Source organism: Solanum verrucosum, unplaced genomic scaffold (genome assembly GCF_900185275.1).
Source record: "Solanum verrucosum unplaced genomic scaffold, falcon-dt-bn FXZP01000084.1, whole genome shotgun sequence".
Classification (NCBI taxonomy): Eukaryota; Viridiplantae; Streptophyta; class Magnoliopsida; order Solanales; family Solanaceae; genus Solanum; species Solanum verrucosum.
In genome coordinates, this window is record NW_026019846.1 from 2,068,035 (window position 1) to 2,085,655 (window position 17,621).

Below are 17,621 nucleotides of genomic sequence, written 5' to 3' on the forward strand. Positions count from 1 at the left end.
TTTGTAGAGTTTTAAATCAAACACAAGACTAGATGAGAAACGATGAACCAAACACTTGATTAAAAATAATCCATGTATTACTAATTCCTACATTGTTAATCCCTGCATTGCTAATCCCTGCATTACTAATCTCTGCGTTACTTAACTTTGTACCAAACGACCCCTAAGCCTTTAAAAACTTAAAACTTCCAAAAAATCACAATTTTTTATTCAAATTTTAAAACAACCTTTGCAAACTGATCAGAAATGACTTGGGACAACAATCGAGAGGGGTAAAACAATATTTTATTAAAGAATTCAAAAATGACCTTTCGAGTCATTACTCATAAGCTCATTGTCATGCCTTTAAAGTTTATCATTTTCTCATGAAACGCCTCAACATCATTTCAAGTGCACCACCACTTTATATTTCTTTATTTTGATGGAGAATTTAGTAAGTTCATCAAATTAGATTGTATGATAACCGCTTACTCAACACCTTTCAAATCAAATTGATCATAATTATTATCTTCACCCTTTGAAGGACCATTTTGAGAACACATAGTTCTTCCACAGTGATAGTCATTACGCTCATATTCATACATTCAACCACTTTTTATATTTCAGACATATTATGCACTATTGTCACATTCACATAAGAGAATATTGGAGTAAATCATTAGTGAATTTCACAAATTTTATCAAGAGCATTTTCATTTGTCCAATCATCATTATATCATCAATATAGTGCATTGAGACTTAAATTCATTGTCTTACCCATATAAGGATATGTTAGGTCATAATTTGCTAGAACTTGAACTCAATATTCTATCATTAAGATGCATCGAAACTCTAACCCAATATCTTATCTATTTAGTGTGATATAACTTGAATCCGCCATCTCACCTTTTAAGTCTTTAAAAAAAATTACCACTTCATGATGGTAATAGACATCGTTCAGTTCAATGCTATTATATTTTTCTTCAATTTGATTTTTTTTTTTTTTGAAATTTAGGCAATGGAGAAAGAAAAATAAAAGACCTTTCAAATAGTTAGAAAGATATCATAACTACTCAATACTCCCTAAGTCTCTAAATACATGTCCACGTTTCTCTTTTTAGTTGTCCCTAATTACTTGTTCATTTGACAAATCAAGAAAGGACAATTGTTTTACCTACTATACTCTCAATTAATTACTTTTAAAAAGGTAGAACTTCTTGAAAATTTTAAGTTCTTAAATCATCCACTTCACAATTAATAGGGGTAAAATGGTAAATTCACTATGTCAATCATTGTTTTCTTAATAGGTATGTCAATTCAAAAGTAGACAAATAAATAGGGAGAGAGGGAGTACTAACCGCACAATTATATTATAGAGCATCGATTGAAATTTAGTTCAAAAGTATTATTTTTTAAAAATAGAAAAATTTTATGCAAATAATATTATTGATATAGTAGTAACATTTTTCCTTCTCAAATTTTATACAAGATTAAGCAGAACAAGAGCTAAAGAAAATTTAAAATTCAATCTCAGTTGGTTAATTAGAATCTCGTACTAAAAACATGTTGTGAAATATGAGCAATATCGAACAAGAAATATAGATCAATATTGAGAGTAGAATGTAGATATTATCTCATTCAAATGTCTTCAAGTGTATGTAACAATAGTGAATGACATTCTATTTATAGATTGAGTAATCACTCCAAAAGTCACCATGTTAGATGCCCAAGCTAATGGATATATGCATTTTCTTATCCAAAATGATTCATAAAACCCAGAAAATATGTATACATGAATGTAAGTATAGTTCATGTATTAAGTAAATGGACAATCCACTTATGTATGGGTGCGCATCGATCGGTTCGGTTCGGTTTTAGGTTTTATTGGTTCAGTTTATCGGTTTTCGGTTTTTAAATACTTCAAACCGATAACCAAACCAATAACATATTTCTTATTGGTTTTTGGTTAATCGGTTTATGGTACTTAACGGTTCGGTTTTCGGTTTAACCAATAAGAAAATACTCATATATATTATATACACAATAAGAAAATTTTCAAATAAACCATATGATTTCCAGCATTTGGCATGAAAGTAATAATCATAAAAGTAACAATCATTTTTCTTGCAAGTTTAGACACTAGACACATTCAAAGGAAAACGTGTGAAAGTAACAATCGTTTAACCATTGACAAAAAGTGTGAAAGTAACAATCGTTTAACCATTAACAATAAGACTAGTAAATTTAGTAAAGTCTTATTGGGTTATCAGTTTAACCATTAACAAAAATTATAAAACCGGAAACCTAACCAATAACCCAATAAAAAATTTTGCAAAACCGTTTAAAAACCGTTAGCCCACTAACCCAATATCAATAAACCAATAGTGTTTTTTTCGGTTCGGTTTATTGGTTAAATTGATTTTTGCACACCCCTACTTATGCAATGAATTTATAACAATATCTATTATATGTGATAATTAACAATTTAATATTTAATATATTGTGTAATGTTTTTTTTTAGTTATTCAATTGGCAGTGGTGCATATTGTGGTTATTTCGGTACTTCTGTCGGCCTTGCACCTCTATTGAGTAATGCCTGAGTCGCAACATCAAGGTCTGTAGGCTTTTCTCCGCAAGAGCAATCTTGACTTTCTTTAGACTTTATAATATAAGGCCCTTTAAACGATCGTAAATGACCAAATAGTGTCAAACCAGAAGTACTACAATCTTTTTTTAGAAAAAGGTGGCTTAACTAATGAAAGAAAGATGGAACCAGATACATTACGACACACCGGAGACCTTCGGCCATAGCGACCTGCACGAATGGTGTAACGACTGCCCCACTGTCTCCGACATGGACCCGGTGAAATTGAATTCTCCGTGAAGATGCGGAGTACCAACGGCTAGACGGTAAGACCCCGTGCACCTTAACTATAGCTTCACAGTGACAACCTTAATATATTCTTTTTTTATTCTCTGATCCGATAGTTTACGATATAGATAGATAGATAGATAGATATATTTCTAAAGAACATTCTAAAAAAGATATTAATAGATATTGGTAGTTGTCCGGTCGTACCCAAACAATAATATTCCAGAGGGAAATGTTCCGGCTAGCGCTCCTCGTTGCCTTTGTTTGCATGGTCTCATCACTTAGTGGTCTGGCATGCAGTTAAACAGGTTGGCCCTGGAAATCGCTTTCTTAAGTATGTTGTACTAGGGGACAATGTAGGAGGATGCTCGTGTATATGAAAAAATTTCTCATCCAGTGTCTGATACGCACATTGAAATTCGATTATTTTCAAATTCACAGTGCATAGAGCCCCATTGGAGAAAAAATATTTCTTATCAAGAATTTTTTCATACCGAAAGAGTAAGCTAAGATCTCAATATAAAAGTCTTGAAATTCATGTTACATTTGGATTAGTTACTTTGAAATCCTTTCTATAACTTAGTACTATTTACTTCTTTACGTTCACTTTTATTTGTAATATTTGAACTTGATATAGTTATTAACAAAATAATGATTGACACACTATTTTATGATAATGTCTATATTAAATGATGTTTATTAGTATTGTCTTGGAAATTGATTGAAAAATAGTAATTGATTTTTTAGAATAAAATATGAAAAACAAACAACTAATTATTTGTTCTTCATATATTAAATGTGATATAATTAAAAGTTACTTTTATAATAGTGGGCAAATAAAAATAACAAAAAAAATATTTAGATATAAATTCTATATATAATAAGCTACAATGCAAAGATTTTTATAGTATTTAGTTACATTGTAACTATCTTGTTAGCTTTCAACCAAAAGGAGTACTTCTTTTAAATAATAAATATGTCATTGTATGAGCTATTTATTACTCATTCCTTTTGAATTTGTTAATTTGATTTTGATCTGACACATAGTTTACGAAAGTAAATTAGATTTTGAGAAAAAACATTAAGTGATACTTGAAGTTGTCCCAGATTTTCAAAAAGACACCTTAACTTTGCGTGCGTCCTATTACCCCACAAAACATTCAAAATCATAATAAATACACATTTTTTACACAATATTTCCACTTTGGACAAAAATATCCTTTGAATGTGCAATTTCTTAAAAACAAAAAGTGGGACCCATTATGATGTATTGAAGGATGCTTTGGTAATTTCCTATGATGAATTCGTTTTGTTTGTTTCTTTTAAATTTATTTTACTATACTAAATAATTGTATAAAATATTATAAATCACGATAATTAATTACTTAAATATTTAAAAGATATAAAAATATATAAAAGATCTGATTGACTCTTCAAATTTTACCGGTGACACATAAGTTGGGACAAATGAAATAATATATATTATTTGAAAATTTCTTAGAAAGTACTATAAATTACAGTAATTAACAGCTAGAAATATTTCAAAGACAAAAAAAATTGATTGAATCTCAATTTTTTTTAGTACTACATAAATTGAGAAAGAAGAAATGACCTTTATTATTTGAAAATGGCGTAAAAGTATTACAAATCATACAATAAGAATTAACAATTTTAAATTTTAAAAGACTTTAATGCTTTATACTTATTCTATTTCCACTTTGGACAAAAATATCCTCCCAATATGCATATTTTTTTAAACAAAAAGTGGGACCCATTATTGATGTATTGAAGGATGCTTTGGTAATTTTCCTATGATGAATTCGTTTTGTTTGTTGTTTAATTTTTTTTAAATAATTGTATAAAATATTATAAATCACAATAATTATTTACTTAAATATTCAAAAGATATAAAAATATGTAAAAGATTTGATTAACTCTTCAAATTTTATCGGTGACACATAAATTGGACAAATGAAATAATATATATTATTTGAAAATTACTTAGAAAGTACAATAATTTACAGTAATTAACAATAGAATATTTTAAAGTCAAAAAAAATTGATTGAATCTCAAAATTTTATTAGTACCACATAAATTGAGAAAGAAGAAATAACCTTTATTACTTGAAAATTGCGTAAAAGATATTACAAATCATACAACAATAATTAACAATTTAGAATGTTAAAAGACATAAAAAAATTTTTACCATAGTTAACAGTAATTAAAAATTTAAACTATTTTAAATTAATATTAAAGTTTGATTAACTCTTTAATTTTATCTTTGTCACATAAATTGAAACAAAAAATGATACATATTGGGCCCGTGCTAGCACGGGCTCCGATATCTAGTAATACTAATAAATGACAATCATCAGCATTTTGAATAATGCTAAAATCAACGAAATGACTCGTCACTTATTTTATGCACTTAACTAATATATTCTACAATATCTTAATCCTAAATACTAAATTGATAATTGCTTTAGAATAAATTTTATGGTACCTATCTTATATCTAAATCACAGAAAAGAATCTTGAAATGCTATTAAATATATACTGAGCCATATGTCGGAGAGGTCATCGAGTTTACGTGAATCTATGCTTCCCTTTCGAAGTCATATATGATAGTGTTATATTTTTAATTTATTTGTTAAATATAAATGTGTGAACTCACACTCGATGTATCATATAACGCGACGGTGATTGGGTCCATCTCTTAGTGAGGTACGAAATTTGACTTTTATATCTATTTTATTTTATTTTTCTTTCTAAAATTTGGTAACATCTCTCTAAGTGGTTATTGGTAGCACTTTTGACGTTTTAATTAATTAAGCATTTCAAATTTGAAATTATAATTTAAAATTTTAATTATTTTCAATGACAAAGAACCTAAATATCAAATCGATTAGATTCACCTTTTCATAATAATGCACTTATCATTCTGAAATTCTGAATACGCTCCTGTATATATATAATATTGAAAATGCAAAGTTAACTTCTTTTTTTGTCAAACGTTTAAAATTTATTTTAAGGTTTCTAGTTTCTACTGTCCATTGACCTTTTTTGTTTGAGAGAAGCATAAAGTTCCATTTTCTTGAGAATTTGCACTAAAGTTTATAATTCAACAACAAAAAGAAATATGTATTTGAGTGGTAGGTAGGTCTTGCCGATTTACATGACTTCCTAATACATTTATCTACCACATGGGTTAAACAAATGAAATAAATCTACCACATGTATGTGACTAGTAAATGATACTATATTCATTTTAAAATAAGTGATTTTATTATTCTCTTCAAAATAAATGGTATTTTACATAATTAAAAAGAAATTATTTTTTTCTTTCAAAATAACCCTTACTTTAATAAATGAATTTTACACCATTAAGGAGTTATTTATTTTCAATATATTTATTTAAGGATAAGATGGTAAAATAATTTTCATTATTTAAGAATAAGTAACTTTTTTAAGAGATATACCCAAATTAGAATCATCTTTTTGAAACGGAGAGAGTATCAAGTATGCACTTGCACGTCCCCAACCCCTCTAAAATATATACTAAAAAAGAAAAAAAGTCAATAACACAATTGAAAGTCATGAAGCTTTTATGATTGTCTGTGATTCAACAAATTATGATTTCGAAGTTCATCTATTATGAAAATAGCAGTTCCTTACATAACAAGTCTTGAAGATAATAAATTCAACAATCACACAGTGTGAATGTTGAGATTCCTAGAAATTTAATCATGTTTTATGTTTGTAGTTATGGGTGTCAACTGAGCGGGTTGAGTTGAGATTGAAGATATTAAAATGGGCTGAAATAAAAATTGGGTTAAGTCATGACCCGCTCAAGTTTACTTTGGGCTCAAATGGGTTTGAGCTCAATTGGGCTTAAAACAGATTGGGTCTTGATCCGTCCAATTTGACTCGCTTAATCTCAATAAATTTAATATATTGATATTTAAATTTTATAATCACAATTTGAATTTCAACTCAAGAAAAATTAAAAAAAGAAGTTACAAATGGATTGATAAATCCTTAAAGATATATAATAGATAACAATTTTTACCTTCAATATATTACGGGTTGTAAATAAAGAGTCTTAAAATGGATTGAAATTGGAGATCAAATTGAGCTCAATTGAGGATTCTCTTAAAATGGATTAAGGCTTGAATGAGTTGAGATTGAACCCAATTTAAATTATGTTGAGCTCAGCCCCCTTAAAATTTTGAACGAATTAAGCGGGTTACCTATAGCTAGACTCATTTTTGACACCTCTATTTGTAGTCATTAAATTCTTACAAAAAATAATACTAAGGAAACGGAGAAGGGGTGAGAAGAGAAATACAAAGAAAATATAAATGAGAAACTGAAATACAAGTATACAACGCTCACAACAACAACCTATCCTAACTATGCCTAGAGATGGTAACTTATATCAGGTATCTCCTGCTCCACTAGCCACATATATAGTACACACTTCCCATCACGTTATGTTAAACAAAGCCAATTAATCTTTTAGATTGTACTTTCGCACAATTACTCCTTGTAGGTTGAATAAAATTATTGTTATCTTCCGAGTTTGCCATGTTGTCCTCCACATCATCGCCATGATTCATAACAATACTTCCTTCCTGCGAAAAAACCTTTCCCTCAAGGTTCGGGGAAGACTCAACCCCATGCTTCGTGAAATCAGTTTAACTTAATGGTGTAATTTGTTGCTCTGGCTCTCCAACGTATCACTTTAACATTGAAACATGAAAAATAGGGTAAATACGGGCCATGGTTGGAAAATCTAACGTGTACGTGACTTGAACAATGCGCTTAAGGATAAAATAATGTCTGCCCAGCTTAGGATGTTGTTTCAGACGCACAGTGTTTTGACGATATGACTTAAGTTTGAGAAATACCTAGTCCCCTACAATGAACCCAAGCTTAGAACGGTGTTTATGAGCCAACTTCTTCATGCAAACTTGTGCCTTAATCAAATTGAGTTTAACAGTACCAAAATTTCATCCCTATCCAGAAAATAATTTTCCACCAGCTCGCTAGGACTGCTACCCCTGAAATAGTGAGTTATATTAGGAGGTTCTCTTCATAAAGAGTCTGAAAGGAAGTCATACCTGCCGAAGTTTGGAGCAAGGTGTTGAACTAATACTCCGCCCAGGACAACATGGAAACCCAATTATGTGGAGAATTAACACTGTAGAAACAAAGATATTTCCCCACACATTTATTAAGGGCCTCAGACTTCCCATCAAATTGTGGATGGTAGGCGATACTCATTGTCAAAAATATACTCTACAAACGATTGATTTCCAACCAGAAGGTGTGCAAGCACCTAGGATCATAATCAGTGACTATGGTCCTTGGGGGTCCATGAAAACGAATAATTCCCACTGCAAAGGTTTCAACAACAAGTTGTGTAGAAAAATGGACGCAAAGGGAATGAAGTGATGATGCTTCGTTAATCAATCAACCACTTTCATGATAGTAGATTTTTCCTTTGATCTAGGTAAGCACGTGATGAATTCCATTAAATGTCTTCGAATACAAAATCAGGGATTGGCAAGAGTTTTAACAATCTATCCATGTGGTGATGAACATCCTTTATTTGTCTACAAGTTTGACAAGAAACAACAAAACTATGGATATCATGCCTCATTTGCTTTCGGTAAAAGCTTGAAGATAATATATGATATGTACGAGCCACCTAGCATGACCCCCAATTGCAGTGTCGTGAAACTCATGTAACAAGTGATAATGAAGTGGGGAATTATAGGGAATGACCCTATAATATAGGAGGCCATCACCAAATACACAGCCCAAGTAGGTGACAAACTAACCTTCTAATTGCTTCTGGATATCAAGCAGTTCAGGGTGTGATTGATTGAGAGATTTCAATTCCTTCTCAAGCTCATAACTTCAGGAAGAAATAGCTAGTAAGAGAGTGTCAGAGGGACGATAAAAGCCATCAACAACTTGATTTAATTTCCATGGGCGATAATATAATTTGAAATTCATACCCCACCAACTTGTTAAGCCACTTCTGTTGTTCTGACATTAGTATAGTTTGATTGGTAAGATTTCAGAGTGATTGTTGATAAGTGAATATTGTGAACTTGCATCCGAATAAGTATTGATGTCATTTACTCATAGATTGAGTAATGGCAACCATCTCTCTGTGATAAGTGGATGCTCCCTGCATGCGTGAGCTTAACTTCTGGCTAAAATAAGTTATTGGGTGTCCTTTACTAGTGCATGAGTTTTGCTAAGTTTAGCCTTTAAAGTCTCAAAGGCAGCATGGATAGAAGTATTTCGCATAAATGGTTCCTTACGCAGCAAATTAGTGACGGGTCATGCTATAGATGCATAATCATGAATTAAACAAAGGTAACAAATAACAAGACCTAGGAAACTAGTGTTTTCTTAAAATTCTTGGGAAGAGGTCACTGTTGGATAGTTGTTATTTTGCTTGAATCCACACTCAAGCCCTGTTGTAATATCATATGTCCCAAGTACTCCATTGAAGGTTGACCAAATAAACATTTGGCCCTACTTGACCACCGATTGTTGTTATCGAAGTAATCAAACACTGATCATAAATGGATAAGGTGGTCCTTCCAATCGGGGCTATAAATCAAGATATCATCAAAATAATACCTACACAAACCGTCAGAGATAAGGCTTAAATATCTCATTCATGATGGTATGGAATGTAGACTTAGCATTGGATAATCCAACTTGCATCACTAATAATTTGTAGTGTCTATCGTGTGTTTGAAATCCTATTTTGGCAACATCTTCAATTTTGACCCTAATTTGATGGTATCCAGATAGTAAGTCAAGCTTTGAAAAAGAAATTGCACCATTTAACTCTTGGAATAACTCATCAATGGTGGGAGCATGAAATATATCCCTCATAGTAATGGCATTGAGAGACCTATAATCCATGCAAAATCTCCACGTATCATCTTTTATTTTAACTAAAAATACTTGAGAGGAGAATGGGCTCCTTCTAGGCTTGATAACCCCATCCCTAGGCATCTCCGCAATCGACTGTTCCATAACATGTTTTTGGAAGTAGGGATAACAATATGACTTGACATTAGCTAGTACAACCCCGAGATTTAAATGAATCACATGGTCTTATGACCGTGATGGTGGCAATCCTTGTGGTTTAAGGAAAACATATGAGAACTCATTTAAAATAAGGACCAAGTCTGGAATGACTTTCTGACTCAAGTCTCATGGTTCACGATATTCGATTCATCCGGGTGTAACCAAGATGTATCGCATTTGAGGCGACTTTATTAGTGGCCTGGACTGAAGAATGATATAGCCGAGTGCGCATTCAAGTGTCAGAATTATGAGAAAGTAAAGTATGAGCATCAAAGGCTTGCAAGTTTTCTTTAGTGAATGCCTATTCCGGAGTGCAAGTGGGAAATGATAGCCATGAATTTTGTTTTAGGACTCCCTAAAACTTTGGGGAAGTATGAATAAATTTGGATCATTGTTGACAAGTTAACTAAATCAACCCATTTTATTCCAATAAGAGGGGATTATAATTTTCAACAGTTGGCGAAGATTTATGTCAAGGAGAAAGTGATGTTGTACGGGATGCCCCTTTCTATCATTTTATGACACTCAATTTACTTCTATGCTCTGGGGTATGTTGCATGAAGCGTTGGGTACTCATCTCATTTTCAGTACAAACTTTCATTCGAAAACTAATGGTCGGTCAGAGAGGATGATTCAAGTATTGGAAGATATGCTGAGAGCATGTGTGATTGACTTTGGGGGCCATTGGGATCAACTTTTACCCTTATATGAGTTCTCTTACAATAATAGTTATCACTAAAGCATTGATATGACACCTTTTGAGGAACTCTATCAGAAGGGATGCAAATTGCCCATAGGATAGTTTGAGACTGATGATGTGAAACTCTTGGGTGTGGATCTGGGAAGCTCAAGAGAAGGTAAGAAGCATTTAAACCAAGTTATTGGCATCTCTGAGCAGATAGAAGAAGTATGCAAATCATAAGGTAAGAGACATGACTTTTCAGGTTGGTGAACAAATTTTGTTGAAGGTGTCACTAATGAAAGGGGTGATTAGATTTGGCAAAAAGAGTAAGCTTAGCCCTCGCTACATTGGTCCATTCGAGATTCTTGGCAGGGTGGGGCATGTGGCTTACAAGTTAGCCTTTCCACACAACTTGTCTAGAGCTCATCTTGTTTTCCATGTGTCTATGCTAAAAAATTACCATGGGGATAGAGACTATATCATCAAGTGGGACTCGATAGTACTAGACAAGGATTTGTAGTATGAGGAGGAACCAATTATGATTCTTGATCGTGATACCTAGAAGTTGAGAACATAAGAGATCAGATAAATAAAGTTCAAGTAGAAGCATTGTCTAGTTGAAACGTCTATCTGGGAGACCAAGAGGGACATGCGGGATAAGTACCATCGCATGTTTGAGGATTCAAGCACTATACTCTTCTAACTTAGCATAGCCTTTTCTTGTGTGATAACTCGGAGATGAGTGATGGTAAATTGATATCTATTGTAATGACTCATTCCAATTATTATGGGTAGACCAATGGTGAAAGATTTGGGCTAGAAAACATTTTGAGTAGTAACTTGAAAAATTCTTGGCTAGGCCGGTCTCAGATGAAATCTGAGCAAGGTGAGGTCTAGGGTAATCCGAGAATGGAGTGGGTGGCATGTCTAAGCTTAGATCACATTTTCTAGTAGCTAAGACATTAAGAAAATCCATAGGGCCTTTCAGAATTGAATTTGGGTGAGTAAAATTCCCGATATCGAACTTGGCGTGAAAGAGTTAGGATAAAATATCAAGATTCTAAGGTGTGTTTCGAAATGGGGGTTTGGAGAGGATTTTTGGGCTACTACCTCCGTGCAACACACTATAAGGGTATTACGCTGTTGTAATGGAGGGAAATAAATTTCTGCTATAGCGGGTTATTCTGCTATGGAAGGGTCGCTACAACGAGTTGGGCTGTTATAGGGGGTAAGTAAGATTTTGTGTAAAGAAGTTCCAAAACTGGTCATTATTTGACTATCTTGTTTTGGGGAACTGCAGAGGCGACTTAGCGTGTTTTTCACCTGTTTTCCATCATTCTATTCAATAAAAGTAAGTTAATTACTCCCCTAACTTGTAATTTGATTCTCGAGCCCTTGTAACTTATGAGTTATTTTATTGTTTTAGACCATGAACAAGCCAAAGCACTGAAAAGGGGGAAAGCTCGGGTCTTTGGAGTTTCCAAGGCTTGATTCGAGGTAGGTGATGGTTGTTTGTTTCTAATGTATGTAATATTTGCATGTTAACTGCTTTATAGTATTACTTGTGCAATGCATGCCGGAAACACATAAGGGATGAATATGAAATGACATCATGTTAATAATCGCATGTAATAAACATGTTTAATTTACCGTGGCTTCAAGTGTGGTTGTTCATTATGAGTGTTATTGTGCATTTTGTTTGTGAATACTAACGGTTAGCTTGGGTGCCACGTCTGGTACAAGATATTATATGGTTGGTTTGGGTACCATGTCGGTACACTTACAATGGTTGACTCCGATACACTAACAATGATTGGCTCAGGTACCACGCCGGTACTATAACAATGGTTGGCTCAGGTACCACATTGGAACACTAATAGTTTGCGTATGGGTTCCATGAAAGAACCGATGTATGTTATTGTGATCATGTGGGACATGTTTTCTTGTTTATTGTAAGAGACTTCACTGACCAGGGTGAGGTCATTGAAGATTAAGAGGGTAAAAGTAAAACTATTGGGAACAATTCATTTAGGCATTACAAAAGTGATTGTAAACCTAATTAGAGTTTGGACTCATATTTAGTGAAAGAGATTGTAAAAAGTTCCACACAAGAATAAATACATTTAGATTAGAGTTAGCTTGAAGATATTGCTACAATCAAAGTGATTGTAGACAATTAAGAGATTAGAGTAAATCTCAAAGTTCTAACTAAAGGCTACACTTTTGTTCTAGTGAAGTTTTGAGAGAAATCTTACATAGATGAAACACGATTTTTGTTGTATATCTCTTTATAAGATATTATAATCTAGTCATTTTTGTTACAACAAATAATATCTCTCCCTGTCCACAAAAAAAGAAAAGAAAAAGGAAGAAAATATGATACTTCCATTAATTTGGGGTCCATTAAACGAGTGAGAAGAGATAATCTAAACACATTCTTTATCCTTAACGTGTGTTAAGGGTGCTTCCAAAGAAAATGCTCAAACAAAATATCACAAGGTCTAAAACCAGTCAATGGTCCACTTATGTTAATCATGCACAAGTATTATACACACTGTAGAGGTGATCATTTTAATAATTGGTTTTATATTATTACTACTTAATAATATAAAACTAATAGAATAAGCTCTTTATATTACTAAAAATAAATGTACTCTTATCTTATAAAGTTCTTTAAAATAAGCTCCTTAAGATTTAGTGACATCCTAATCTTTCTACACATTTGGCACAAATCCACTCTGCTTAGCTTAATAAACTATTCTTTTTGTATATAAACCAAAAGCACACGTTGTACGACCAAACTGTTAGAATATTTAATCCTCCTATGGTCCAATTTGGAAATAATAATTCATGACTTTTTAGGTGTGAAAGCAAAGAAGTTGTTGGGGACACCAAAGACTAGTAGTACTATAATAAATAAATCTTTGAATTAATAAGACCCACAAAAGTAGAAGTATTACACAAGACCTTCCTGGCTGCTTCCATTTGAAACCTTCTTCCTTTCCTTGACCTTTTTTTGTTCAAACGGAGAATAGTACGCCATCCATTTTTATTTATCTACTATATTAAAAATAGTTATTCAACAATATTGATTCAATATGAAAAATCAAAAGATCATTTATCTTTTTGTTTCCATTTTATTTTTATTATTAAATATTATTCAATATCTAATACATTTTTCAAAATATTAAATTCAATATATTCTATGACTAATATAGTAATATTATCCTTATTATTATTATTATTGTTTCTTAAGCGTATGTCTAGTCAATAGTAGACAATTATGGTTGAACAAAGAAAATACTTCTTTTGTTCGAATTTTATCAGTCGTACATAAAAATGTTATATTTATATATTTAGTACTAGTAATAATTTAATTTTAATATTTATCTTATTTTAAATGAAATAATTTAGAGTTACACAAACAATCAATAATTTATTTTATATCACAAGTTTCAAGTCTTTTTTAAAAAAAAATTATGTACCACATCAACCTATAACAACAACAACAATATATTCAGTGAAATCCTACAAAGTGAATTTGGAGAGGGTAAAATATACACAAACCTTATCACTACCTCGTGAAGACAGAGATGTTGTTTCCAAAAAACCTTCAACTCAAATATAACAAATCATACCACATCAAACTTCATCTAATAAATTAGACCGAAAAAAATTGATTGACTACTTAAACTTTAACCTTATTAATGAATATTCGATTCTCCACGGTTAATCCGCTTAACTATTTTCTCCCAAATTTTTTTAAAAAAAAGACTGGGCTCAAACTGAATAAATGTGTCAAAATCTCATTATTATTTTTTCTCAAAAAGGAAGCCGTCAACTAATCCCTCCAACTCTCCACCACCAATCTTTCCCAGTCTATAAAGCTCTAATCAAAGTTCCCCATTTTTCTTAATCAGACAGTTCAATTTCTTGATTCAATAATCTAAAACCCCAAAACCAAAAATCCCTAAAAAGAACCAATTCTTGAACCATTTGGTTTTTGTAGAATCAAGAAAAGGCAGAAAAAGGGGAATAAAAAACCAATCTTGAAAAGCAAAAAAAAATGGATACTAAGCTCTTAACAAGTAATTTGGTGTTGTTTTCATCAATCTTGTTAACTCTATTTACTTTTTCATATGGTCAAAATTGTTCAACTCATCAATTCACAAACAACAATCTTTTTTCCACTTGTAACCCTCTCCCTGTTCTCAACTCTTTTCTTCACTGGACTTACCACCCTGATAATCACACAGTAGATCTTGCTTATAGACATGGTGGTGTTACAGAATCTTCTTGGGTAGCTTGGGCTTTGAATCCTGATGGTACAGGAATGGCAGGATGTCAAAGTTTGATTGCTTTTAGAAATTCTAGTGGGCAAATTCATGCTTACACTTCACCTATTACTAGTTACAATACTGACTTGTCAGAGGGTGCTTTGAGTTTTGGTGTGCCTAGAATTTCAGCAGAGTTTGTAGGGAGTGAGATGATTATTTTTGCCACTTTAGAGCTTCCTGCTAATAGGACTAGTTTTACTCAGGTGTGGCAAAATGGTCCAGTTTCTGGACAAGCTTTACAAGTACATCAAACAAGTGGTGATAACATAAGGAGTATTGGAACTGTGGATTTTGCTAGTGGGCAGACCTCAGCTGGTGCTGGTGGAGGTATATCAGCTAGTGCTAGACAACGTCGAAGAAACGTGAGTTCATATCCCTTCATATTCGTATTTTGAATGTTTGATTTGCAATTTAGAAACCTGCATAACTACATATATATAAGTTATGAGTGAATCTGTCTATCAGAATAGAAGGTGGAATAAGTAATACTTGAATAACTAAACTCCTCTCATGAACTACCTAAATATCTGTATAACTCTAACTAGCTACTAAACGAATCCTTGGTGCTAGAGAAACTAAACTTGTTTTGGAATTGAAGCGTAGCTAATATTGTTGACTTTTGAGTATATAATGATAGTGATAACTTAGTCTATTTCCCAAAAAATTTACATATACGTATGGCTGGTCTAACGATCGAAAATGTTGAAAACTTTGACAGATTCATGGAGTGCTAAATGCAGTTAGTTGGGGTGTTTTGATGCCAATGGGTGCTATATTTGCAAGGTATTTGAAAGTGTTCAAGTCAGCTAATCCAGCTTGGTTTTATCTACATGCTGGTTGTCAAACTGTTGCTTATGCTGTTGGTGTTGCTGGATGGGGCACTGGTCTCAAACTTGGTAGTGATTCTGTTGGAATCAGATTTGACACTCACAGAAACATTGGAATCACTCTCTTCTGCCTTGGAACTCTTCAGGTATTAGAACTTTTGCCTTCAATTATTTGACAAAATTTTCAGACATAGATCACTTTGTTTTCTCAAATTAAAATTCTGGTATTCAGAAACTAAAAGGTAGTTCTTCATAGCAATATAACGAAACAACACTTTAATCTGTTATCCAAATTTTCTTTGGTTGAACTTTAGAAAGAAAGAAAAAAATGGCAACCATTTTGGGACAGGGAAGTAACCAATAACGAGGTGAGAACAATACAGAAAGAATCATATGTGATAGTATAAATTGCACACAGATGGTAGAGGCGGAATCAAGATTTAAACTTAATCCAATGTTTAACGTTCCTAGCATTAAACTCAATGTATTTTTGAAGTTATGAGTTCAAAATTCAATATTTATTGAAATCTTAGTGGTTTTACAAAACGTATCTATGTTGACTAGCTCTTTGATAAGACATTTTTAGCTCTTGATAATCATACTAATTCCGAAAGGGAGCCTTGAAGCAACGGTAAAATTGTCTATAAGTCACGTGTTTGAACCGTGGAAGCAGCCACTAGTGCTTGCATTAGGGTAGATTGTCTACATCACACCCCTTGGGGTGCGATCTTCTCTGAAACCTGCTAACGTGGAATGCTTTGTGCACCTGGCTGCCCTGCTCGATTAACATGCTAATTCCTACCATAACACTACAAAAAAGACTGGAGTTAGTTATGAACTTTGTTGCTAATCCATCGCTAAATTGCTCGTAGCTAACAAAATTTTGTGATAATCTTAGTGTAGTTTAACTACAGAATTTATCCATCGCTAATTCTTAATCTTTTTTCATATCACAAATTCCAAGTTCTAATTGTGTGATTTTATATATGATAATAGGTTTTTGCTTTGCTACTGAGGCCAAAGCCAGACCACAAGTTCAGACTCTACTGGAACATCTACCACCATGTTACTGGATACACTGTGATCATTCTCAGCATCATCAATGTATTTGAAGGATTTGATGCTTTAAATGGACAGAAAAACTGGAAAAAGGCTTACATTGGAGTGATCATATTCTTGGGAGCCATTGCTGTTCTATTGGAAGCCATTACTTGGTTCATTGTCATTAAAAGGAAAAAAACATCAGTCTCTGACAAAAATCCTCATGGCAATGGCACTAATGGATATGCCGGCAGGTCTCATGACCAGACCGCGTAAATAAATATGTGTTCTCTCTAATAATAAATCATACTACATAGTTATCGAATTCTTTATAGATAATGAGGCATGTTTATGTATGTTTTAGTTGACATTGATATTAATCTATGATGTTTAGCATCAGATTTTTGGATATTTGATTGCTAGATTTAGATTCTCTTGTTTGTAATTTGTTCTTGTATAATATATACATGGTGAGTACCACTTATTTCTAGTTTAATTTATCGTAATTGCTTCCTCAATTTTAATTTATGTGTCACTTTTTTTTGAAACTGTTAGAGAGAATGACGTATAACTTCACCCTTTTTATTTTACTTTTAAGGAATAATACATTCGATCCCATCTTAACTTGTCCTGTTTTTTCAAATATATGTCTTAAATTTGCGGGAGTTCTATGACTCCCCTAAACTTGTCCGATGTGGCGATTTTTGGCCATTTTCCAACCTGTCAAGAGAGAGAGAAAACCTAGAAAATTAGTTATTTG

The 17,621-nt window shown here is 32.5% G+C and overlaps 2 protein-coding genes across 4 annotated transcripts in view; both read left to right on the forward strand.

Annotated features, from left to right (window-relative positions):
- The window catches only part of LOC125816838 (chromatin remodeling protein EBS-like), a 950,056-nt gene that overhangs the window by 839,904 nt on the left and 92,531 nt on the right, over positions 1-17,621 (forward strand). The window lies entirely within an intron of this gene.
- On the forward strand, positions 14,484-17,357 carry LOC125816829 (cytochrome b561 and DOMON domain-containing protein At5g47530-like). Its single transcript, XM_049496467.1, has 3 exons — positions 14,484-15,355; positions 15,712-15,966; positions 16,817-17,357. Exons 1-3 carry the CDS (start codon positions 14,723-14,725, stop codon positions 17,135-17,137), a joined length of 1,209 nt encoding a protein of 402 aa, XP_049352424.1. The 5' UTR covers positions 14,484-14,722; the 3' UTR covers positions 17,138-17,357.